The 26306-nt window shown below is 36.1% G+C and overlaps 1 protein-coding gene across 1 annotated transcript in view; it reads right to left on the reverse strand.

Annotated features, from left to right (window-relative positions):
• The window catches only part of CC2D2B (coiled-coil and C2 domain containing 2B), a 93811-nt gene that overhangs the window by 57708 nt on the left and 9797 nt on the right, over window positions 1–26306 (reverse strand). Inside the window, exons 6-13 of the mRNA XM_065894603.1 lie at window positions 25602–25800; window positions 25139–25275; window positions 24910–25038; window positions 16455–16664; window positions 10583–10680; window positions 5822–5962; window positions 1078–1186; window positions 764–882 (exon numbers count right to left, since the gene is read on the reverse strand). Coding sequence (XP_065750675.1) covers window positions 764–882; window positions 1078–1186; window positions 5822–5962; window positions 10583–10680; window positions 16455–16664; window positions 24910–25038; window positions 25139–25275; window positions 25602–25800 — 1142 coding nt within the window. The remainder of the gene's footprint in view (window positions 1–763; window positions 883–1077; window positions 1187–5821; window positions 5963–10582; window positions 10681–16454; window positions 16665–24909; window positions 25039–25138; window positions 25276–25601; window positions 25801–26306) is intronic.

A 26306-nucleotide genomic window follows, 5' to 3' on the forward strand; every position in this document is an offset into this window, starting at 1 on the left:
TCTTTATGTTCATTTAAAAGTTGAACCACCTATTCATTCATTTAATGAAGATGAGTATTTATTGGGCACACACTACCTTCCAACACCATGCTAAATAATGCACATTCACAGTACTCAGAGATGAATCTGTACCAAGTTTTCCATGGGACAGAGATGTTGGAAAGTTGTACCTAGTTCAGTGCTCTAAGTTCCTACACCCTCTTTAAGGGAGATGAGATCCAAAGGCTTAGAGATGGGAGAAATGGCGATCGACATGACATCTGTTTATGCATGGATGTCCTAGGAGTAGGGAGAAAACCTTAAAGCTCAAGGAAGACGTCACAACTGAGAAGGAAAGAAGCTTGCATTGTCAAAGTAGAAAATTGTCCAGAGGGCCCTTTCTACACCAAACACTTTCTATGAAATCCAGGAGGTCCTTCAACAAGCAAGGGTGACCATATAACCTTATTTTTCACAGTGGCTTTATATTCCACCTATCTATACCTGAACAAAAATTACTACCATAGTAAAACAAAAAACAACCATCAAACTAAACTGGGTTATGTCCCACCTCAGTCATTAATTAGAAGTGTGACCCCCATCTGTAAGATGAAGATAATACCATAGAGCTATAGTGGCAATTAAATGTGCAAATATATTTTTTAAACTCAGCATGCTAAGTGCCTGGTATATGGTACTCACTCAAGAAATCTAACGTTATTAGAAAAACAATACAATTACTAGACAATATATAATGAAGAAATAATCCTTTAAAAATGCTTACAGTGAACATCTAGATAAGTTTGTTAATTCTGCTGTGAAAGAAATTTGTGGCATCAAGGTAATTGGATTTATTCTTTCAATATCTATTTCTTCAAATTCTGAAGCTAAATATGAGAAGCTCTAGAAACAGAAAAATAAATATATAATTTATAATGTAAGTTCATTGCTTAGGACAATTATTCTTAAAATTACACTTTATTTCTTATATTTGTCCTTTTCTTGGGTAACTGTTACAAATACCAAGATTTCCTATTCTACCAAACAAATATTATAACTAGTTAAGATGAGTTGAATGTTATTTTGCAATATAAATACCTCCTGTTTATCCCCATTCTTAAATGCTTTTCCTTCAGTTTTCTTCTGAGTCTCATACATTTTTGACAATTCTTCTTGTTTTTGTTCATTACATTTATTCATTTTCATCCTAATTAATAATAAATAGAATTATTTAAAGCAGGAATAATGGATTTGAGAGTTGTTAGAGATCTTGCCAACACACACACACACACACACACACACACACACACCCCACAATTTCTTACATAAAATAATTTTACATCCCAAGGAAATTATCAATGTGATACACACACATATATATGTATATACATAAAACTTCATAAACTTGTTCTTAGTTTTCACAGATTTCTCCCTACTTAGTGTCTTCAGCCTTTTCTAAGGACATCAAGAAACCTCTCTGGTGAGAATGAGTAACTAAGGGGGATGGAAGACACAAATTTAAGGGCACATGCCATGTTTCCTCTCATTTTGCTTCCTCTCATATTTTTAAAAAAATTTTTGGCTGTGCCACATGGCATGCAGGATCTTAGTTCCCCGACCAGGGATTGAACCCATGCCCCCTGTAGTAGAAGCATGGAGTCTTAACCCCTGGACTGCCAGGGAAGTCCCTCTCATATTTTTTAAGCTGTGAGAACATGAACATGTGTAAGGGCAGGACACTATAGGAAGATTAAGTGGTAAATCTCAGTTATACTCAGTTCATGACATTACTACTACCACTACCACAACTACCACCACCACCACCACCACTAACAACAATGACAACTACTACTACTATCACTACTACAACTACCACCACCACCACCACCACTAATAACAACGACAACAACTACTACAACTAGTACCACCACCACCACCACCACTACCACTAACAACTACTACTACTACCACCAGTACTACTACTAGTAGTAGCAGCAGCTAACTTTTACATTGTACTTACTAAGCACATGCCAGGCAATATTCTAAGTACTTTATACATATTAACTCATTTAATTCTCACAGCAACCCTATGAAATAGGTATTACTATTATTCCTCTTCTATTAGTAGTCCAGCAAAACCCCAGTTCTCTGGAACCCTTTCAGAAAATAATTGGTCTGGGAGTCGACATTTTATTCTTTTCAGTTCAAAGTTCAGTTTTTTATTTTTAATCTTTTAAAAAGGAGATTCTTTGATAAGTATTATATATACTCTGTTGGGAATAGAAAATGGTGCAATTGCTTTGGAAAAGTCTGGCAGTTCCTCAAAATGTTAAGCACTGAGTTACCATATGACCCGGCAATTCCATTCCTAGGTATATACCCAAGAAAAACAAAAACTATATCTATACACGTGAGGAGTGACTGCTAATAGGAAGATAGTTCTACGGGGGGGGGTGCCTAAAATGTTATAAAATGATAATTGTGGTGATGCTTGCACAATGCTGTGAACATACTAAAAACCATTGAACTGTACACTTGAAATGGATGAACTGTATGGTATGTGAAGTATATCTCATTATCATTGTAAAATATCATATGCTTTTTGCCTTTTGCAGTAAAATACAGGGAACCTAGTGTAGATACTACCTATATGGGCTAGAGACCAGACTACCTGTGTTGAAGCCCAGACCCATTACTGACACTATGGAATTGGGGCAAGTTACTTAAGTACTCTATGCCTTACTTTTCTCATCTGAAAATTGGGTTGTTATGAGAATTAAACGCACTAATTCATGTAGAGTGCTCAGTCCAGTGCTTGGAGTATAACAAACACTCAACAAATATTATTATTGTTTTCCTCTGATTCAGGGTAATCAATATGAAAGTCATTTAACTTATTGTTTAATCCAATGGCTCACAAACTTTGTCACATATTAAACTCACCTGGGGATATTTTTAAAGTTCCTGATGCCCAGACCATACTTCATAGCAACTAAATCATAATAGTGGTTTTTAGATCTCTCCCAGGTGATTCCAGTGTAGAGTAACTTAGGCAATGTACAGTACTGAGACAATAGGTGTTTTAACAGGCAGTCTCTTTTTGAGGAGATCACTGAGACAGTGATCTTGGTTCCATAGCTTCCTCCTTTCTATTCAGTAGCTCTGGGAAATGACATGGATTTTCCTGCTTGAATAGATTGTTCTTTCTATATCTTTTAAAAGCCCCTTTGACAGTCATCTGGATCCCTTCCAGGTAAGTAGGAGCCGAACAGAGAACACAGGTGAAGACAATATACAGGAATCTGGGTTCACCGTGCTACTTACCAGTGCTGTGGTTTGGGTTCAGTAGCCAAAATACAACAAGGTCTGTGGCTACTTACCCAGGCAGTTTCTCTAAGTTTAATGTAGTGTTGGTAACATGTGACAAGGAAAATTTATTGCTTGAATGAGAAGACAGGACTATATCCTCAATTTCCTGCTATTTTATTCTGCCACCATCACTTCATCAAACCTGCTCTAATTTCTCAATCAGTAACCTCCATGTGAGGAAATCCAATGAACATTTTTAGTCCTAGACTTAACTGATACTTCAGAAGCATTAAATACTATTAACCCTCCCTCCTATTTAAAATACTCCCCGTTCTTTGCCTCTGTGGCAAAACACTCTAACTGGTGTTTCTCTGTCCCTCCTCTGGTTTCCCCTCCTCTATCAAGCCATTCAAGGCAGTTTCTCAAGATTTAGCTCTCGGCCCTCTTTTCATCTCATTCTCTACCCTCTTCCTAAGCAGATTCATGCACACGCATGGCTTCAATTACTATTACTCTGCCACAAAATTCAGCATTTTTCTTTCTAGTACAAACCATACATCCAGCTGCCCTTTCAGTTGCTTTATTTAGGGATGTCTCAAAAGCTTATCAAATTCGATATGCCCAAAACCAAATATATGAAGAAAAGATAACCTGATCTTAGTGTCTAGGTCCCAGGTCTTCCTGTCATAAGTACTGTCTTTCACATAGGCCTGGCTACAAGCTTATTCAATTAGGGTTCACAAGGTGAAGGCCTGTAGTGAGGTTGCTGGTGATACACCTAGCCTGGAAACAGAGTTCCCAGGAGCACCTTCAAACATCAGCTTTTCCAGTTGATCAGAATGATACTTTGCTCTTTGTAGTGAGGTGGATGGACCTAGAGTCTGTCATACAGAGTGAAGTAAGACAGAAAGAGAAAAACAAATACCGTATGCTAACACATATATATGGAATCTAAAAAAATAATGGTTCTCAAAACCTAGGGGCAGGACAGGAATAAAGATGCAGACGTAGAGAATGGACTTGAGGATATGGGGAGGGGGAAGGGGAAGCTGGGATGAAGTGAGAGAGTAACATTGACATATATACACTACCAAATGTAAAACAGATAGCTAGTGGGAAGCAGCTGCATAGCACAGGAAGATCAGCTTGGTGCTTTGCGACCACCTAGAGGGGTGGCATAAGGAGGGTGGGAGGGAGGGAGACGCAAGAGGGAGGGGATATGGGGATATATGTATGCATATAGCTGATTCACTTTGTTATACAGCAGAAACTAACACAACATTGTAAAGCAATTATACTCCAATAAAGATGTTAAAAAAAAAAAGAATGATACTTTGATCAAGTGAAATGCCCCATTTTAGTGTAGCTGGGGCTAGCTAGTCCTGTACGGCCAAACTCATCACTGACACTGTGGGGTTTAGTTCAGAAGTCTACAGGAGCAATCTGGAGAGGCAAACCCAAGCCAAAGTCCACAGGGAAAGTTGAATGGTAAATGTCAGAAGGAACAAATGCAAAGGGCCTCAAGTGGGATTGGAGTTTAGTAGAATAAGAGTAGGTGGTGAGCAGGAATATTGGTCCAGAGCTACTGTTCTGAACAAGCTTATTGCATCTGTGACTCTCCTTTTCTGAAGAGGGGCTCATAATGCAAGAGTGTATTAGACCGGTTTAAAATATGAGAGGCAAGTCAGCAAGTTTACATGAATTCAGGAGCCTAAGATAAACAAAGTCCATGCTGGGTTAGGTTTAGAAACTGTCAGAAGCACTTTTGTTAAAAACTACTACAGCAGGAAAAAAAATCAACAAAGCTAAACATCTTTCTGAATTCCCTGAAATTATACTAATTTTTTATAGTTTTGAAAAACAAAAGACCCAGGACAACGGCTTGTGGGAGAGAACCAGTTATTTCACTGTGGGTTCACAAACAGCTTAAGAAGTGATTAACAAGCAAAGTTTTTAATTTGTAACTATCTCCTCCACTAGATATGTTTTTGTGACTTACATGTTCCATCTAGAAGTATGATCGCTGGGTCTATGTTTAACTTTATCAAAAAGTGCCAAACTGTTTCCAAAGTAGCTGCGCCATTCTGCATTTCCACCAGCCATCAGTGAGAGTTCCTGTTGCTTTGCCAGCATTTGTTATTGCCTTTTTCTTTTCTTTCTTTCTTCTCTCTATTCTTTTCTCTTTTTTTTTGGATTTTAGCCATTCTAATAGGTGTGTAGTGTATTGCATTGCGGTTTTAGTTTACATTTCCCTACTGACATAACATAATGTTGAGCATTGTTTCCTGTGTTCATTTGCCATCCATATACCTTCTTTAATGAAGTGTCTGTTCAAATCTTTTGCCCATTTTTAAATTGAGTTGTCTTATTAAGTTGTAAGTATTGTTTATACATTCAAGATACAAGTTCTTTGTTGACTATGTCAAATAGTTGACTAGCTTCTGGATTTTCTTTTCTAAGTTACTTTGAATTCCCAGTTATTCGTGGGCAGCTCCTCAGGAGACCTATAAGAACAAATAGAGCAGCCACTCACCTCTGAAACTGCAACTTTATCGAGGTGCTTGTAAACCCTTGGCGTTGTCGAAGGGATTTCATCTGTTTCCAAGTCCATAATATACTCTGTAGTAGGGAGAAGTCCTTTTCCTTTTCTAAGTCATAGAGCTGTTTTGTATTCCTACAATAATGTTAGATTAAAAATATGTTAGTGGGGTTTCCCTGGTGGTGCAGTAGGTAAGAATCTGCCTGCTAATGCAGGGGACATGGGTTTGAGCCCTGGTCTGGGGAGACACCATATATCACAAAGCAACTGAGCCCATGAGCCACAACTACTGAGCCCATGCACCACAACTACTAAGCCTGTGCTCTAGCACTCGCAAGCCACAACTACTGAGCCCGCATGCTACAACTACTGAAGTCTGCGTGCCTAGAGCCCGTGCTCTGCAACAAGAGAAGCCACCGCAATAAGTCCACACACTGCAATGAAGAGTAGCCCCCACTCGCCACAACTAGAGAAAGCCCGTGCGCAGCAACGAAGACCCAATGCAGCCAAAAACAAATAAATTTTTAAAAATATGTTAGTGGATTAGAACTACAGTACAAGTCATTACAAATGGCCTGGAAGAATGTATTGTACTAACTCTTCTGGGCCCCCCCACCCTTCTTTTTTTTTCATTTTACCCACATCTTGATGTAGAGAATGAAATTCCATTTAGAGATTCATACCTCTTAAAGATTTTTCACTATTCAAAAGTGCTCTGCTAACATCCATGTATTTCCAGATTTTCTGGACATTCTGTAGTATATTTCTTATACATTTTTTCAGATTAACAATTAGAACCATTGCTTCAAATTTAGAGGTACTTTGCCTGACGGGTAGTGAGCAGATTATTTGGATGCTGAAGTAATATACTATTACTGGTTTCCTGACTTTGCAAACACACTATAGTGTGGCAAATTATGCTGATTGATTTTCTAATATTAAATCATCCTTGCATTCCTGGAATGACCACAGTTTAGCTATATTATTTGATAAAATTCTGTTTAGCATATTTCATGAATGAAACTGGGTTGCAGTATTTTTTGTGTTGTTAGGTTTTAATTTCAAGGATAATATAACCTCATAAACTGAAGTCCCGAGTTTATCAATTTTTTATCAAACATCTGGATTTGTTGATTCTATCCTACCTTTCTTATTAATTTCTGTTCTCTTTATTTCATTCCTTCTATCCTTTTCCCTAGCTTTCTAAGAAAGATGCTTAGCTCATTAATTTTCAACCTTTCTTTTTCTCTAATATATATATTTAAATAGTCAAATTTTCCTCTGAGAATTATTTTAGCTGTATCTCACAAATTTTGATACATGTTAGTTGTTTATCAGTAAATTCAAAACATTTTCCAATGATCAATATGATGTCTTCTCTGGTTAACAAATTATTTAGACCTGTATTTCTTAATTTCCATACATATGGAGATTTCCTAGCAATATTTTGTGCATTTTTGTGTTGGGTTTCTGCACTAAATGATTTAAATCCTTTGAATATATTGAGACTCTGAGATTTGTTGAGATAACATAAGGTCAATTTTTGTAAATGTTCCATGTGTTCTTGAAGAAAGTGGTATTTTGCAGTTGTTAGGTACAATATTCTACAAATACACCAAGTCAAGTCTATTAAGCACGTTGTTCAAATCTTCTATATCCTTAATGAGATTTTTTGGTTTATTTATTCCATCAGTTACTGAGAGGAATGTGTTAAAATTGCCCAATACATTTGTGAATTGCTATTTTTCCTTATATTTCTGTCAAATATTGCTTTATATATTTTGAAGCCATATTATGATATGCATATATGTATATGTCTCTGTGTGTGTGAGTGTGTGTGTGTGTGTGTGTGTGTGTGTATGCACACGTGTGAATTAAACAGTATATTCTGATGTGGCCCTCTAGCTCTAGTAAAGCTTTTTGCCATAAAGATCTATTTTATCTTATACTAACTTAGCTATGCCAGCTTTCTTTTGTTAGTGTTTATGTGGCATGTTTTTTCCATATTTTGTTCTCTAACTTTCTATATCCCTATGTTCTAGATAAGTCTCTCCTACATAAAATATAACTGGATTTTAAAAAATCCAATTATTGGGCTTCCCTCATGGCGCAGTGGTTAAGAATCCGACTGCCAATGCAGGGGACACAGGTTCGAGCCCTGGTCCAGGAAGATCCCACATGCCACGGAGCAACTAAGCCCGTGCACCACAACTACTGAGCCTGTGCATCACAACTACTGAGCCCATGTGCCACAACTACTGAAGCCCATGCACATAGAGCCCACACTCTGCAACAAGAGAAGCCACCACAGTGAGAAGCCCGCTCACTGCAACGAAGAGTAGCCCCCGCTCGCCACAACTAGAGAAAGCCCACGCGCAGCGACGAAGACCCAATGCAGCCAAAAATAATAAAAATAAAATAAAATTCAGACATAACTGCCACAAAGAAAAATTCCATAAAAAAATCCAATTATTTTAATCCAGTCTAGCTAAAAATGGATCACTTAACTAGTTCACTTAGATATATTTAGGTTTAACTCCACCATTTTCTTTTACACTTTCTCCTTGTCTCATCAGTCTCTACAGTCCCTTTTCTTTTTTTTTTTTTTTTTGCCTTCTTTTGGATTGTTTGAGTATTTTCTTATTATACTATTTTCCTCTTCAATTGATTTGGAAGTTATATTTTTTAATTCTCTTTCTTTAGAGGTCATAAGTTAAAGTCTAAGTCCTTGATTTATCAAAGTCTAATATTAAGCTTTACCTTTATTCTCCTCCTAGTCAATGCAAATATCTTTAATTACATTTACCCTTCTCCATTCTTTACTCCATTCGAAAAGTTTTATTTTATTTTGCGGTACGCGGGCCTCTCACTGCTGTGGCCTCTCCCGTTGCGGAGCACAGGCTCCGGACGCGCAGGCTCAGCGGCCATGGCTCACGGGCCCAGCCGCTTCGCGGCACGTGGGATCCTCCCGGACTGGGGCACAAACCCGTGTCCCCTGCATCGGCAGGCAGACTCCCAACCACTGCGCCACCAGGGAAGCACTAAAAGTTTTATATTTTAACTCTCTATATATTTTTATACCCTGTAAGACATCATTACATCACTACATGATTGTTCACTGAGACTTACCCACATATTTACCACTCTCTTTGCTACTCAGTCCTTCCTTACTTGCTCTGTGTTCCTTATGCCAATGACTGTTCTTTGCCTTAAGCTGTAGTTAATTTTATAAATAACACTAGTTTGTTTCGTAAATACTGAAGGTTTCTGTTCATTCACTCATTCATTCAACTAACATTTATTGAGAGTTCACTATGTGCCAGTACTTGTACAAGACATATGTCAACTTCCTCAAGTAATATTGTTTGCATTTAACTAGGTTATTCTAGGAAACCAATTATTTAAAACAACTTGCCTCTAGTGGTTAAGAGCTTGTAGAGCCATTTCAGGTCAATGGGCAGAGAGTCAGGGGAATTCTTTAACTATCAAATCACTCTCACAGTTGTCATATCTTTGTGCATAGTTTAACTCTCTACCCAAAAAGTACCTCCCAGAGAGCTTTCCTGCTTTTGAAGATTCCTTGACACATAATCATGTGTTGTCCTGAAATTATTTTTCCAGTTATTTTATTCTTTCCTAACTTCTCTTCCCAACAAGTCTATCAGCCAATGATTCCCAACTTGTAGATCACGTTTTTTTACAGGGGTCCTTAACTCTATATACTATCTGAGTATTGTTTTTAGACTGAATTAATAATATATCTTGCACATATGTGTATGTGGACTAATTCTCAAACATATACAAACACTTGAGATAAATATAATCCAAGTCAATTGAAAGGTATTAATAAGCTCATAGTAGTTTTTAATCAACATGTATTTTTTTAAAATAGACTGTAAAACTACAACTACTTTCATGTGACACCTCTATGAAATATTCTTACACAAAAATGAGTTTTTACAAAAGGTTGGAACCACTTCTATAATTGCCTAAAGACTAAGGATCTTCAGCAATCCCACTCCTGGGTATATACACAGAAACAAAACTCTAATTCGAAAAGATACATGCACCCCAATGTTCATAGCAGCACTATCTACAATAGCAAAGATATGGAAACAACCCCCAAGGGCCCATCAACAGATGATTGGCTTAAGAAAAAAAAAAATACACACACACACCCACACACACCCACTGGAATATTACTCAGCCATAAAAAAGAATGGAATAGTGTAATTTGCAGTAACATATGGACCTAGAGAATATTTTACTTAGTGAAGTAGGTCAAAAAGAGAAAGACAAATACTATATGACATCACTTATACGTGGAATCTAAAAAATAATACAAATGAATCTATACACGGAACAGAAACAAACTCCAGATGTAGAAAAGAAGCTTATGGTTACCAAAGGGGAGGAGGGAAGGAGGAACAAATTAGAAGTACTGGATTAACAGATACAAACTACTATACCTAAAATAGACAAGCAACAAAGATTTACTGTATAGCACAGGGAATTATAGTCAATATCTTGTAATAACCTATAATGGAATATAATCTGAAAAAAATACAACCGGATCACTTTACTGCACACCTGAAACTAATAAAATATTGTAAATCAGCTATACTTCAATTTAAGAAAGAGAGTAAGGATATTGTTATTTTCTTATTTTATATCATCCGTAGCATTGTACTATACTCTGTCTAAAGAAATTACTTAATAAATGCTTGATGAATACGTGAATGGCCTAAAACCTACCTTATCTGCCAATAATAATCCTGTAAAGTTTTTCTGGTCAGCTGGCTTGTTTCCAAATTTTCATTTGCTAATTTGGTAGCATCCTTCAGTGCTTTAAGCTACAACAAAGAAAAGAGCTTTTTTGGTACATTTCATCCACTTGTTACCATCACGCCAATTCACCTGTAGGTCTAGGTATGAACAGCAGCAGCACAAGTGTATAACTTTTTGTGTATTACTGTCTTGTCTTCCAGAATATATTTTATATAAGCACCTTGGGGCAGAACTGAGAAGAGCCTCAATATTTGTCTAAGAAACAAACATTATACCTTGAAACTTCTAAGTAATTAGTTTATCAATTAATATAAAGAAATGCCAATCAATCAAGATGGCATATTGAGCACAGGCATCTTATCTTCTACCTAAAATCCCATGGTTACAGAAAAGATATCTATCTCTCTATCCATATCCACTACCATCATCACAACCATACCTATACATGTATTTTATAATTATATCTACACATCCATATCTCATTATAAAAGAATAAGTGTATAACAACATAGGATAACAAGTAAAATAAAATCAGCAAAATATATGGAGTAAAGTATAAAACAGACAGAAATATCCACAGAGAATATCGACAGAGAAATAAAACCAGAGGAAACAAAACCCTAAAATGTGCAGAAGTCGTCTATCACAGTTAGCGACAGTTTGTGGCAACTCCACGACTAGAGGCAACTGATATAAACTTTCACTGGAAGACATAAGAGAAGACCTCAACAAATGTGAAGACATACTACATTCCTAGATGAGGAAACCCAATTTTTTATAAAGATAAAATTTCTTTCAAAATTAACATGACAATGCAATTACAATAAAAATGGTAATACGATCTTTTTTAAAAATTTTATTGGAGTATAGTTGATTTACAATGTTGTATTAGTTTCAGGTGTACAGCAAAGTTAATCAGTTATACATATACATATATCCACTTTTTTTCTTTTTTTAGATTCTTTTGGTAATAGGATCTTTATTTTTAAAATTTATTTATTTATTTTTGACTGCTTTGGGTCTTTGCTGCTGTGCACGGGCTTTCCCAGAGGGGGCTACTCTTCATTGAGATGTGCGGGCTTCTCTTGTTGTGGTGCATGGGCTCCAGGTGCGCGGGATTCAGTAGTTGTGGCTCACAGGCTCTAGAGCGCAGGCTCAGTAGTTGTGGTGCACGGGCTTAGTTGCTCCGCAGCATGTGGGATCTCCCTGGATCAGGGCTCAAACCCGTGTCCTCTGCATTGGCAGGCGGATTCTTAACCACCATGCCACCAGGGAAGCCTTGGTAATAGGATCTTTAAAATAGAAGTTGACAAGCTAATTCTTAGGTTCATATGGAAGAGAAACTCTATAAGAATATGCAAATACATCCTAGGAAAAAACCAATGAGGAGGCACTTGTCCTTACACATCATAATTTAATAATTAAACGTAGTAATTAAAACAGGGCAGAAACAGACCAATATGTCAGTGGAGTAGATAGTCCTTAAATCTATGTAAATATGTGAAGCTGGTTTACAATAAAGGCAGAATTTTAAATCAGTAGAAATAATAGGCTAACCTTTTAGGGGAAAGAAATTGAGTTGAAGCCTGACCTCAGAAAACACAGATATAAACTCTAGATAGAATAAAAAGCTAGAAATTACATATCACACACACATTATTAGGAGAATATATAGAAAGACTAATTGCTTTACAATGCTGTGTTAGTTTCTGCTGTATAACAAAGTGAATCAGCTATATTTATACATATATCCCCATATCCCCTCCCTCTTGCGTCTCCCTCCCACCCTCCTTATGCCACCCCTCTACGTGGTCACAAAGCACCGAGCTGATCTCCCCGTGTGGCTGCTTACCACTAGCTATCTATTTTACATTTGGTAGTGTATATATATCAATGCCACTCTCTCACTTCGTCCCAGCTTCTCCTTCCCCCTCCCCGTGTCCTCAAGTCCATTCTCCACATCTGCGTCATTATTCCTGTCCTGCCCCTAGGTTCATGAGAACCATTTTTTTTTTAGATTCCATATATATGTGTTAGCATATGGCATTTGTTTTTCTTCACTCTGTATGACAGACTCTAGGTCCATCCACCTCACTGCAAATAACTCAATTTCATTTCTTTTTATGGCTAATATTCCATTGTATATATGTGCCACATCTTCGTTATCCATTCTTCTGTCAGTGGACACTTCGGTTGCTTCCATGTCCGGCTATTGTAAATAGTGCTGCAATGAACATTGTGGTACATGTCTCTTTTCAAATTATGGCTTTCTCAGGGTATATGCCCAGTAGTGGGACTGCTGGGTCATATGGCCATTCTATTTCTAGTTTTATAAGGAACCTCCATACTGCTCTCCATAGTGGTTCTATCAATTTACATTCCCACCAACAGTGCAAGAGGGTTCCCTTTTCTCCACACCCTCTCCAGTATTTATTGTTTGTAGCTTTATTTATTTATTTATTTATTTTTTTGGTACACGGGCCTCTCACTGTTGTGGCCTCTCCCGTTGCGGAGCACAGGCTCCGGATGCGCAGGGTCAGAAGCCATGGCTCACGGACCCAGCCGCTCCACGGCATGTGGGATCTTCCCGGACCGGGGCACGAACCCGTGTCCCCTGCATCGGCAGGCGGACTCTCAACCACTGCGCCACCAGGGAAGCCCTGTTTGTAGATTTTTTTTGATGATGGCCATTCTGACCAGTGTGAGGTGATACCTCGCTGTGGTTTTGATTTGCATTTCTCTAATGATTAGTGATGCTGAGCATCCTTAGAAAGGCATCTTTATAATTTTGGTTTGCCAGACACTATTGGTCGCCCTTGAATACTCATTTCTTTTGGTAGGCAGAGCCCCAATTTTGTTCAGTTGCTCAATCTTCTTCCATTTATTTTAGACGTAAACCCTGATGAGTCTAGCCATTTGTAGCAATGTCATTCTTCTCGCTAGTGACTGGTTTAGGCATGATAATGTGATATAATTCTAGGCAATGAGACATGAGGGGAAATCTGCGGTGGCGTAAGGGAAAGGTTGGAGAGGGCTCTCAAAGTGAGACTCTAGGCTGCATATTGTGTGTCTGGCCAGCACGCCTTCAGCTGGAGCAGCCACTCTGTTAGTTCCCATGAGAAAAGCTAACCAAGTCAACTTTCTGAAGATGAAGATTAGAAAGAGAGAAAAGCCAGGGTTGTTGATGATATTATTGAGCCATCAAATTAACTAACTGTAGAGCTGCCCTAACTTCGGACTTTTGATACAGAAGGTAATACTTTTTCCCTGTTGTTTAAAGCAATTGAGAGAGAGTTTTCTGTGAGTTGTAACCAAAGGTATGCTAATTGATACAAATCTAGAAAGCTTAGTAAGTGAAAAACAGAACTTAAAATCCCCAAAGAAAAAAAGTGACAGATTTGACTTCATAAAATTTTAAATATTTCCAAGAGATAAGAAAAATGAAGTTAAAAAGCAAGAAACAGAATGGGACAAAAATATATAAAACATATTCAAAAGACATATATCTTGTATGGACTTACATCCAGTGTGTGTGTGTACATGTGTATATACGTATATGTGTATATATATGAAAACTCTTATAAAGATACACAAAGCTACAGAAAAATGGGCAAATAATATCAACTACTGGTTAGGACTCTGGGAAGTGGGGTCTGTCCTGTACTGTCAGTGGAAATTCAAACTGAAACCTTTTTTGGAAAGGCAATTCATTACTCTCTAATAAAATTTAAACTTCATGCACACTTACCCTTGACCAAAAAATTTCACTTCTATGAATCTAGCCTAGATTTCACTTGTGTGAAAGAAGTTTTCACTTGTGTGCTCGAATATATGGGTACAAGGATGTTCATTGCTTTATCATTTGTAATCATAAAAAGATGGAAATGACCTAACTGTCGTGAATGGGGAGTGATTAAACATATTAAAATACAGGTATATTATGGGTCTATATATAGTGATATGGAAAAAGCTCCAAGATGCAGAATTAGTTTTAAAAAACGAAGTTGCCAAATAATACATATGGGAAGATCCAGTTTATGTTAAAAATTATCATGGCATATGTATACACACAGATACATGGAAAAGAGAACTTTAAAGCTGTAGTTCAAACCATAAGGTGAAGATTGAAGTAGGTCTTTCACACTTTGAAACTTCTACACTGAATCATTTACAATGAGAATGTACTCCTGTATTACTTGTGTAATTTAAAAAAAAGCTAGAGGGAAAAATAGCAGAACGCTGCAAAGCTGAGGATCCTTTCTACTCTCTAATACTGTCTGCAGCATTTCTCCTTGTTCTTTAAGTGAGATTCATACTCACATAAAGGGACATATTCCAGTTTCAGAATTCCTTGGATGTCAGTGAGTTTCCCACTACTCTGAACTTGGTTTGAACCCACTGAGAACAAGCAGAGCCATACATTTCACACCAAGGGACTAAAAGGATACATACATTATAAATCAGTATTTTGGTAGGAGACCAATGGACACACTCTGTAACACTTGGCCTTTTCTCCTCCTCCCTACTGTTCTTCTCCTCTTTCATTTTAGAAGGGCATGTACATGACCTACCAAATTTCTCTTTTTACAATTTACCAGGAAATTGGAGAAAATGTTTATGTGCACATAACAGAATAAATTGAGGAAAAGTAAAAATCAGCTAAGAAATTACTTTGGACTCCTAAGAATCAAAATAATAATAATAATAATAAACATGTTACAAATAATGATCCCCAAATGTTATTTTATACAGAGAACCATGCTACATGAAAAACAAATGTAGAGTTTTTATGTACAGTAATAGATAGTACTCTAGTGAAATATAATTGACATTGCTAGATCAGACTTCAAAAATTATACAATACTGTTGGAAAACTGTCTATTAAGTAAAAATATATAAATCAAGTCACTTTTTCAATGACCTACATCTTAATTTCAGAGTTGATTCCTTCATTCATAAAAACAATGGTCATATTAAACTAAAAGTTAGAATATTCAATATTTGTTTTAGGAAATATTCTGACCTTATTAATTCATGGTCTTCACCTGTTAAGTTCTCCCACACAATTGCTATGTGAAAATTCAATCAAATGGATTAAGTCCTGTAGTTTTTGCACTTGTATTTTAAAAGGCAGATATATTAAGGTACAATTCATTTCCAGCTTATTGGAATATCTTGGTGACTCTATAAGGTTTGAATACTTAACTAAATACCTCACTAAATATTTATTTTTAACTGTATTAATTAGCTGAATGAGACCTATCAAAATATCTTTTCAGAGAGAACACTAGCTAACAAAATGCCCATGTATCAAAAACTCAGCACAGAGTCTAGATGAGAGGTGCAAATTCATAAAAATAATCAGTGGGTACTCCTTCGATTTCTCTTCAGATTTTATGTACCCTTTATGACGTCATTAGATGACTACTTGGATCAATCATTCTCAGACTAACACTCTTCATATTTGATGAGAGATTCAAGGTCACTAATATTTTTATCAAAAATATACTCTTACAAGATTGAAAACAGCCATTTGGCTCTTTTAAATAGTAATGATTTCAAATATTCTTCTTGAGTCATAGGACCAAGAATACCATTGATTAGCAAACATTTATAGATGCTAAATATCCTGCAGGATATGTTTGAGGCTGCCTCCCTGGCCAGTTAATTCCTACAGTTTCTTTTCAGGAAAACTGAAATCAACCATTCTTTTATTTGATTAAATATTCAAAGTGCTAAGGGAACATATTCAATGATAGCTTGCTCTGGACTAAGAAGTCTCTTTTCTCTTTCAATATTAAAAGTTCAGCTCTGTAAATATAATGAAAACCATTCTCACCTTCTCATAAAGCAGCTGAGGTAAATTCTGTTGCTGCCTGTCCTGAAAACACTCATAAAGTTGGAGCAGCCTAGCACATAATACTTGTTCTTGATTGAAGAGAGGATGATGACTGAATTGCAAACCCACAATGTTGAGATCTAATTGGTACCTTTCCCTTTGATCTTCCATTTTGTTCCTACTAGAGCTTTCTAGATCAGATTTCACTGCCTTTTAAAGAAAAATATTTACAGGATATTAATTTTGTTCTATTTCTTTTGAAATTACAAGTAACTTCTTAAAAAAGTAATATGTTAACTGTAAGAAAATTGAGATACAGAAAAGAAAAAAACCAATTATTTGCTCCTTCCTCCTCAAAATTGATTATAGCCCTTGATTTCATAAAATATATTTATACTGCAGCATTTTAATCATCTTGCTATAAATTACTGTCATCTACCTTACTATTGTGTGCTGGTAGAGGTTGAACTTTCAAGTTATAGGCCGCCAAATAATTTCCTATAGAAGCACTATGAAAAATGGTGTTTAGAACTGGTGGGTCAATAGTTCACTATGTGATGTTCTCACAGTCATCTGTGGCCAGAGTTAAATGACAAACCCTTATTAAAACATTGTTCTTAAGTGAATATGTTGGTAATTCCCTGGAAAATTCCCTGGAGGGGCCTGGACTCTCTAAGCAAATGTTACTTTATAAGGAGACCATCTTTCTTTATACATGACACTGTCTCCATTTGTAAACCAGATTGTCCCTAAATTAGTTGAAGTCCGTAGGCCTTAGATTGTATTAAAAATGATTCAACAGTGTTTTAGTACACTACTTTGAATTTAAGTACTTATGATTGAATATTCATGTGATTAGTTTTTCGTGATACAGTTTGAGAAGGTTAGTGGGTTACTTAGCACGTACAGCTTAATTCATGAATGGCTAGCCACTCCTGATTTGAGCCATGACTGCAACCACCTAAAAAAAACAGCATGAGCTCTTTCTAGATCAATCTGTAGTAGTAGAACATACCCTCCAGTCTGTGTCATTGCTATTACACCTGTTATTACACTGAAAAAACTGCTGTCCCACCCCTGATCTGGTGTGGCATATCCAGTGCTTCTCAAGGACTATAGGTCACCAGGATGATGCCTACATCTCTCCCTCCTTCCTCTCTCCTGAGCTAGGAATCTCCTCCTTTTCCTCTCTGGGTTGAGGGGAGGCAAGAAAATAGTCATAAAGCTTGTTTTTGTTTTATCCTTATCTTGTAAGTCTCTATTCTCAATGTAAAGGCCAACACAGAAAGGGAAACCTGCACTTAGTTCCGCCTATAAAATTTAGTAATCAGTAGTAAATTGGTCATTAACCAGGCAAAACCACCAAGGAAATAAACAGTTTCCATTTTAAAGAACCAAATTATAACTGAATAATTTTGGAAATTCAAGTTGCTAAGCTAGAGATGCCTGTCTTATTAAGCAGATTCAGTACTGGACGAAAAACCATGTTGCTTACTTGCTTTGGGTTTCTACTGGAATAACACAAACCTCTGCCCCCGGTCCTGTCCTATTCAATACCTACTGATTGTGGTGCTCAGATGCTAGAGGAGGGTAACTGAGATGGCGGAATATCCAACAGCAGTCAAAGGAAGCAAATTTAGACTGGAAAGCAAAAGCTAAAGGTGGAAGTAGGCTTCAAATATTTGAAGAGCTGTCACATAAGTGAAGTAGTTTATGAGTTCTTTATGGCCAAAGTCAAAAGAGTAATAGTGATCCAGGAGGCAGATTTTAATTCACACAGAAAACAATAAACAATTGGAACTGCCTAATACTGGAATGAGTTCTCTTGGGAGATAGTAAGCTCCATGACACTGGTTAAAAGCAGCAGTTGACTGAAGGAATTATGTGAACTTCTAGAACGAGGTAAGTGTGTTAGACCATAAGAACAAAGATCTAGGCAACAATGAATCAAAAACCAGATGAAAGTACAAAAACATCCATGCTGTTACCTGGCATAACAAGTTAAGAAAACAGATTTTCAGAGACCCAGATATTGGAGTTTGATCAGATATGGACTTTAAAGTAGCTATTATTAATGTGTTTTAAAAAGAGTAAAAGATAAAATACATGAAAAGATGAGAAGATGAAAACATGGAGCATTCCACAAGAAAACTGGAATATATACAGAAGAATCAAATGTCAAATGAACACTTTGAAGCTAAAAATATACTGAAAATATCTAAAATTAAGAATTCATTAGACGAGTGATTCTGGAAATATAGTGGCCATATAGTTTTAGATCCAGGCATACTTCATTTCATTGTACCTTGCTTTATTGTACTTCTCAGATGTCGTGTTTATTTTTTACAAATTCTTTAATTTGTAAAACTTGATTCATGGCAACCCTTTGTTGAGCAAGTCTGTCAGCACGATTTGTCCAACAGCATTTGCTCAATTCCCGTCTCTGTGTCATATTTTGGTACTTCTTGCAATATTTCAAACTTTCTCATTATTATATTTGTAATGGTGATCTGTGGTCTGTGACCTTTTTTTATTTTATTTTATTTTATTTTTTGGTCTGTGATCTTTGATGCTACTACTGCAAAAAGGTTATGACTCCCTGAAAGCTCAGATGACAGCATTTTTTAGCAATAAAGTATTTTTTAATTCAGGTATGTACATTGGGGTTTTTTTTAGACATAATGCTATTGAATACTTAATAAACTACAGGGTAGCATAAACGTAACTTTTACATGCACATGTATAAAATCCAGGTAAATGTATAAGAGGAATGCCAGAAGAAGGAGTAAAGGGCATATAGTAAATAATTAGGCAAAACTAGTCAACAAAAAACAAGCAAATAAGACCTGGGGTAATAGAGGTATGACAGAGTATTAAAGTACCTGGCCGAGGCAACAGCAAAGAGAGGATTTTGATACTCAGGGAGCTATTATCTCTGCTTCAATGGCCCTTATGTTATTTTTATTCCAGTGAGAAACCCCAAATGAACCTTGCCTCCATGGCTGGCTGAGCAGAGTAAAAAATGTAGAGAAGATAGAAGGGAAAGGCAGGCAGAGGCATTTGTGTGGCACTAATTTGAGAACATTACCTGTTAAGGATGCTGCTACAGAATGAATTTTAATACTCAGTTTACATGCTTGGTGAAGTGACATTTACATTTATTCCCAACTCTAAGAGTCCATGAAATACTGAAATTAGCTTGGATGAAGCTAGAACAGATGCAGTTGAGGAAAAATTACTTGTTCAGCCCAGTGGTTTCCAATTTGGGATTCCAGATGGTTACAAAGGTTAATCTGGATAGTGGTTAATGTTTATCCAAAAATTATATTTTCTGCATTTACTTATCATTGCTTTGTTCATTCAGTTATTCATGCACTCACTCATTCATTCAGCAAACTGCCACTGTTTCAAGGATCTCCTTCTCCAAGAGCAATGGTCTCCGATAATTATGTTAAAAGATCTGTGCTAAAAAAAAAAGATCTGTGCTATATCTTGAGCAAAATTTAAATAAAACACACTGTCACCATAACATGCAAAAGTTATGCCATGTAACAGCAAAAAACAAGATAAAATAAATACCAGGGATTTCCCTTCCTTCCTCTTTTATCCTTTTATTTTTTAATTTTTTAATGGAGATGGATTTTATAGTAACCAAACTGGGGAAAAACGGAAAGATATTGCACTGTTGGGTGCGGGTGAGGGGGTCATTTATAAAATCTTGGTAAATGTGCTATGCTATGAATTACGATGAGGCAGAGACATTGCCAGGCTCTCATGGTGTGATAGGCACCATGGAGAAAATAGGATTTTCTAAGATTATGCCAGTCAACTGGTGTTTTTTTCTTCTAAATTATACAGGACCCTTAAAGCTTACATCTACTGAAGTGATGAGTTCCATTACAAATAATATAAGTATTCATTGAGTGTCTGCTGTATGGTAGGCATTTGGATATGTGCTAGTGATTTAAAAAAACAAAACAAAAAGAAAACCTTACCCTGGTTACAGTCAAGCAGGGACGAGATTAGGTAAACAGAAGACTTAGATACAGATTGAGCCTTAACAAAACTGCAACCCAGTCTGAAATCAGTTAAGTCCCTGATTGGATTAAGATGATTATCCACACTCAATATGCCTAAAAACTAGAGGAACGAACTTTTCTGCAAGAAGATATGATCTAGAGTTTCTACAACTTTTCATATATAATATATGGAATATAATAAAAAAAATACCACCTATAATAAAAGACAGGACTAAAAGCGCAAAATCAAGAGAGAAGAACAAATAATAAAAACAGATTTTCAAGGACCCAGATATTGAAGTTACCAGATATGGACTTTAAAGTAGATATTATTAATGTGTTATAAAAATAGAGTAAAAGGGGACTTCCCTGGTGGCACAGTGGTTAAGAATCCGCCTACCAATTCAGGGGACAAGGGTTCGAGCCCTGGTCCAGGAAGAGCCCAAATGCCGCAGAGCAACTAAGCCCATGCGCCACCACTGAAGCCTGCACGCCTAGAGCCCGTGCTCCGCAACAAGAGAAGCCACTGCAATGAGAAGCCCGCGCACCACAACTAAGAGTTGCCCTGACTCGCTGCAACTAGAGGAAGCCCACACACAGCAACAAAGACCCAACGCAGCCAAGAAAAAAAAAAAAGCCATCAGCTAAAACTGTTAGAGGTTTTGTCTACTCCAGTTATGGGTTACAGCAAGGAATTCTGAAGCAGCTAGGGGAGTCTACTCCCTAGAAAATTTTATGACAAGGCTTCACACTAAAGAGAAACTATTGGAAGTGGAATAAAACTTGAGATGGTCAGGGACCACAGAGATTAATAGAAGATACAGAAAATAATCTGGGAAGGAGAATACAGCCACTATATTGTTTAACACTACACAAAAACAACAGAATTCTGTGACATCAGAAAAGCTATCTGAAACAAGCTTTTTTCCTAAAATTTCAGGAAAACTAATTTAATATAAGAATGAACAGCAGAAAAGGCTCAAGATTAAATCTATACAAAGTTTCTATAATAAAAATGAATAAACAGTAATATAATATCCCCACAATCAAAGCATACCAGAAAGACATTCAAAAAAATAGAAATGTGGATTACAAAACAAGCCAAAAGACATTAAGAAAATTTATGACATTAAAGAACACAAACCAGAATTTGGAAAACTCAGAAATGAGGTAACAATAGAGTAATAGAAATAATTTTTAAAATTTTAAGTATTTAGATATTAAGCCTAAGCTAGAAGGAACACAAAAACAAAGATCACAGAATGCTTTTTCCTTAAGGTAAAAAAAAGAGAAATCTTTTCAAGTAAAAAATAAATGAAGAAGGGGAAATAATTCATTAGATGGATCTAACAGGAGATTAAACACAGTAGAAAGTTAGCTAAGTGAACTAGAGGGCAGGGCAACAGAAAATATTCAGACTAAACTCAGAGGGAAAAAGGGATGAAAAAAATGCAAAAGCAGAAGATAAAATGGATATGTATACTTGATGTTCCAGAACACAAAGAGAAAGAGATTAGGGCAGAAGCAGTATTTGCTAAGATAATGGCAGAGGATTTTCCAAAACGGATGCATAACATGGAGGCATACATTGAGGAAGCCCTAATAGCCCAAAGCAGGATCAATATAAAGAAAAAGCATACCTTAACATATTACAATGGAAGTCACACCTTAACATATTGTAGTAGAAAACCAAAGACAAAGAGAAAAACTGAAAACCACAGTAAGACTTTAAGCTGACTTTTCAGTAGAAACAATGAGATTCAGAAATAAGTGGAAAGTTATCTTCAAAGTGCTAAAAGAAGAATAACAACCAACCCAGAATTCTAGACCATTTACTTCAATGGTGTGCTGGAACTTCTCCACTGGACTCCCAGAATTCCATAATGGCACTCTTGTCCATGGGTGATTGTCAAAATCAGTGTTCTCTGGAGAGAAAGATGGTAGAAAACTCTTATTCTGACATAATGATGATGTCAGTCTTCCAGTTTTGCTCATCTCTATCAAGATTGTTTTGGCTATTCAGGGTCCTTAGAAGTTCCCTATGAATTTGAGAATTGTTTTTCTATTTCTGTGAAAAATACCATTGGGATTTTGATAGGGATTGCATTGAATTTGTATATTGCTTTGGGTAGTATGGACATTTTAACAATACTAAGTCTTCCAATCCACAAACACAGGATGTGCTTCCATTGGACAGTCTTTTATTTTTTTTTAAATATGTCTATAATAGAAAACATTCCCACAAATAAATTTCCAGGGCAAGATGGATTCAGCAGTGAATTCTCCCAAACATTTAAGGAAGAAATAACACCAATGTTATACAATTCTCCCAGAGAAGAGAAAAAGAGGGAACACACCCCAAATTGTGTTGAAGCCAGTGTAACCTAGATGGAAATCTGACAAGAACATTACAAGGAAGAAAAATCAAAGAAAAAGTTATCTCAGGAACATGTATGCAAAAATCCTGAACAAAATATTAGAAAATCAAATTCAGTAATATATAAAAAGAAAATGTATCACAAATGGGATTTATTTCAGAAATATTTGAAAATCAGTGTAATTCACCACATTAAAAGTTAAGAAAATACTATTACACTACTTAATAGGCTTAGAGAAAGCATTTGATAAATGTCAACACTAATTCATGATAAAAATCTTTGTATATGTCTTTAATTTTAAAAGTAGGACAATTGGGCTTCCCTGGTGGCGCAGTGGTTGAGAGTCCGCCTGCCAATGCAGGGCACACAGGTTCGTGCCCCACTCCGGGAAGATCCCACATGCCGCGGAGCGGCTAGGCCCATGAGCCATGGCCGCTGAGCCTCCGCATCCGGAGTCTGTGCTCCGCAACGGGAGAGGCCACAGCAGTGAGAGGCCTGCGTACCGCAAAAAAAAAAAAAAAAAAAGTAGGACAATTAATTAAAGCTTAAATGCATTTTGCATGGTAAAATGGTAAAAGATTTTCTTAGCAGCAAAAAGTTTTGGTGTATTTTTAGAAAATCCTGAAAGAAATTTATGAGTGGTATAGATATAAAAAACATATTACAACATAAGGAAGACTTGTTTTTAAATTTTCTAGTTTCTCTGGGAAAGAAACAGAAACTGTGGAGAAGAAAAGAGAGCATATATCATAAAGAAAGAAGATCCTCACATGTTACAGAAAGAGAAAGAGACCTCCAAAAGTATAAATCTCTTCAGTTTAGGGAGAAATCTCATTTCCTATGGAGGCTGAGAAGTAACAGCCTTATAAGGAACTAAGTGCTCTTGCTGTTAAAATGTTGCAGTTGCTGGAATATGCAAGAAACACAGAACTGCAACTGTAAAGAAAAAGCATTAACTACAGAAGGCATATAATTACTAGAAGAGGAGAAGTAACTCACAGGTTTAAAGCAACAGAGGGACTAGAGAATGAAGTCCTGTAAGTACAGATGACCCTTAAACAACATGGGTTTGAACTGAGCTTGTCCACTTATACACAGATTTATTCAATAATTACAGTATCTATATTTTCATTTTACAGGTCTTTAAATTAACTAAGTGTGGGGAAAAGTTGGTGTTCGATCAGAGATCACAATGTGTGGAATCAAAAGAACTAGGGTTTGAGTCCTGAGTCTACCCAAACTGTCTCAGCTTCCTGCCCTTGGATGAGTAATTTATTAATTTCTTTATTTTTGAGGCAGAGAGAGCAGTATGCAGATTTTTCACTGCATGGAGTTGGTGCCCCACTGCTGCATTGTTCAAGGGTTGACTGTATTTTTAGGAAGTATTATTTCCACTTTGTATCTACCTACAGCCATATTTCCTATATATGGAATGGTTAATGCAAGTGGTTGAGAAATTAGGTTTTTGTACAAAATTCTTATTTAAACTTTTTCAAGCCAAATTTTTAACATAACTATTTCTGTCTAAATATTTCTTCTCATTAGCTTAATGGACTGCTAATTTTCATAATGTCTTTTGGAATACACATAAATTAGTTTAATTATAAGTATAACATATATTCATTTCTGAAATTTAGAAAATAGAAAAGAGTATAACAAAGAAAATAAAAATAATCCTATGTTCTACCATCCAGAGATAGTTATTAACTATGATATATTTTCTAGTCTTTTTATCTATATACACATATATGTATGTACTTATTCATTCATTGATAAATTCATTCATTCATTATCTATTTTTATAAAATTAGGATCATATGAAATTTCGCATTCTGCTTTTTTTAACTTTACATTTTATGTTGAGGACTTCTCCATATCATTAAATATTCCTTGAAAACATCATTTTAATGGATATTTAATATTTCATCATAGTTTTGCCTTTACTAGACTTACTAATATCTTTAAAAGGTGAATTAACACCACAAAAATAAGTATATAAGTTATAATTGATATTACAAGAATTCTAACCATAATCATAAATAAACTGTTGTTGGTCACCTTCCTGTATATGGTCTTCAGTGCTGGATTTAAAGGTTCCTTACTTATGTTTAGTCTGAAATTCCATGACTGTCTAACAGGTGAAGGTAATGACATTATTTCTCCACTTTCTTCAAACCAACACTTCCCCTATCAAAAATATTTAAAAATATAGTAAGTAAATATTATACTAAAAACAAATGTCACACACCATCAGTGAGTGGTTTCCCTTGTTAGCTAGTGAACTTGCCTCTTCTAGTTTAAGCAGGCGATTTTCCATTTTGTTGCAGGTCTTTTTATATATTTCTGGCTTTTTGTGAACATAGAATCCTTCTTCTTCTAAAATGCGTGGCATCGTATCTTCTGGCAGTTTAAGTTGGTTGATCACTTAATAACAAAACCTAGATATTACTTTAAAGTCCAAAATATTAAACTGGTATTGACCAAACAAGAAGCAAAAGGGAACTAGCATATACTCTACCACTAAAGCCTAGCAGAAAGTCTATACACACACACACACACACACACACACACACACAATGAATGAGCTTTTTAAACCAATTCCCTTTAACTCAGAGAAAGCATGAAGAGGAAATATAGAAAAGTTTCTATAATTTTAAATCAGTACTTTTTATCTATCCAGCATACAAAGAAGCTATTATCCTACAATATGATTCATTAATGACTTGAATATTTTCTTGTAAAAACTTTACCTGGAGAATTGCTTGGAACAAAAATATTTGCCTGTTGTTTTTTCACTTGTTCTTGATCATCTTCATAATTGGCAGCCTTTACTTCAAGTAAATCTAGGAAAATGACTTCTTCCATAAAATCTTCATCTCGGCCCTCAGCAAAGTTTTGTAAATTATCACCAAGGGAAAAGTGTTTGTGGTAACTATCATTTACTGATCTCTGTTGAATACCAAAAAGAAAAATAAGTATACGTGTTTGTCCTCAGTGATTAACAGGCAGATAAATGAAAGGTACTAGAATCTTGCTGTGAAGTCTTTCTGATCTATGCTACCCAGTTCAAGTTCAAGCTGAAACTGTGTGACAATTAAATTTCATTGAACACAGAGGAACTCACTTAAAGCTTAATATTATAAAATATGATTTTTCTATAGCCCTTCATTGAAATTCTCAATGAAAGACTACTGAAAAAGAACTACAATTCAAGTCTCTCCTCTCCTATGGAAAATGTTCTGAAATATTGGACTATGATATTTCAACTGTTGAGAATTCACAGTGCAGGGCAAAGTCTAAAGACATCAAGCCATGTGGTCTTCAGCCCCATTTTTTTCCACCGTTCAGAAAGAAGTACTACCTAAGGTGACGTGGAGTAGTCATGCTGTTTTCTGGATGATATTTAAGAAAAAGAAGAAAGAAAAGTAAAGATACAAATAGAAGTCTGTGGCACT

Source organism: Phocoena phocoena, chromosome 16 (genome assembly GCF_963924675.1).
Source record: "Phocoena phocoena chromosome 16, mPhoPho1.1, whole genome shotgun sequence".
NCBI lineage: Eukaryota > Metazoa > Chordata > Mammalia > Artiodactyla > Phocoenidae > Phocoena > Phocoena phocoena.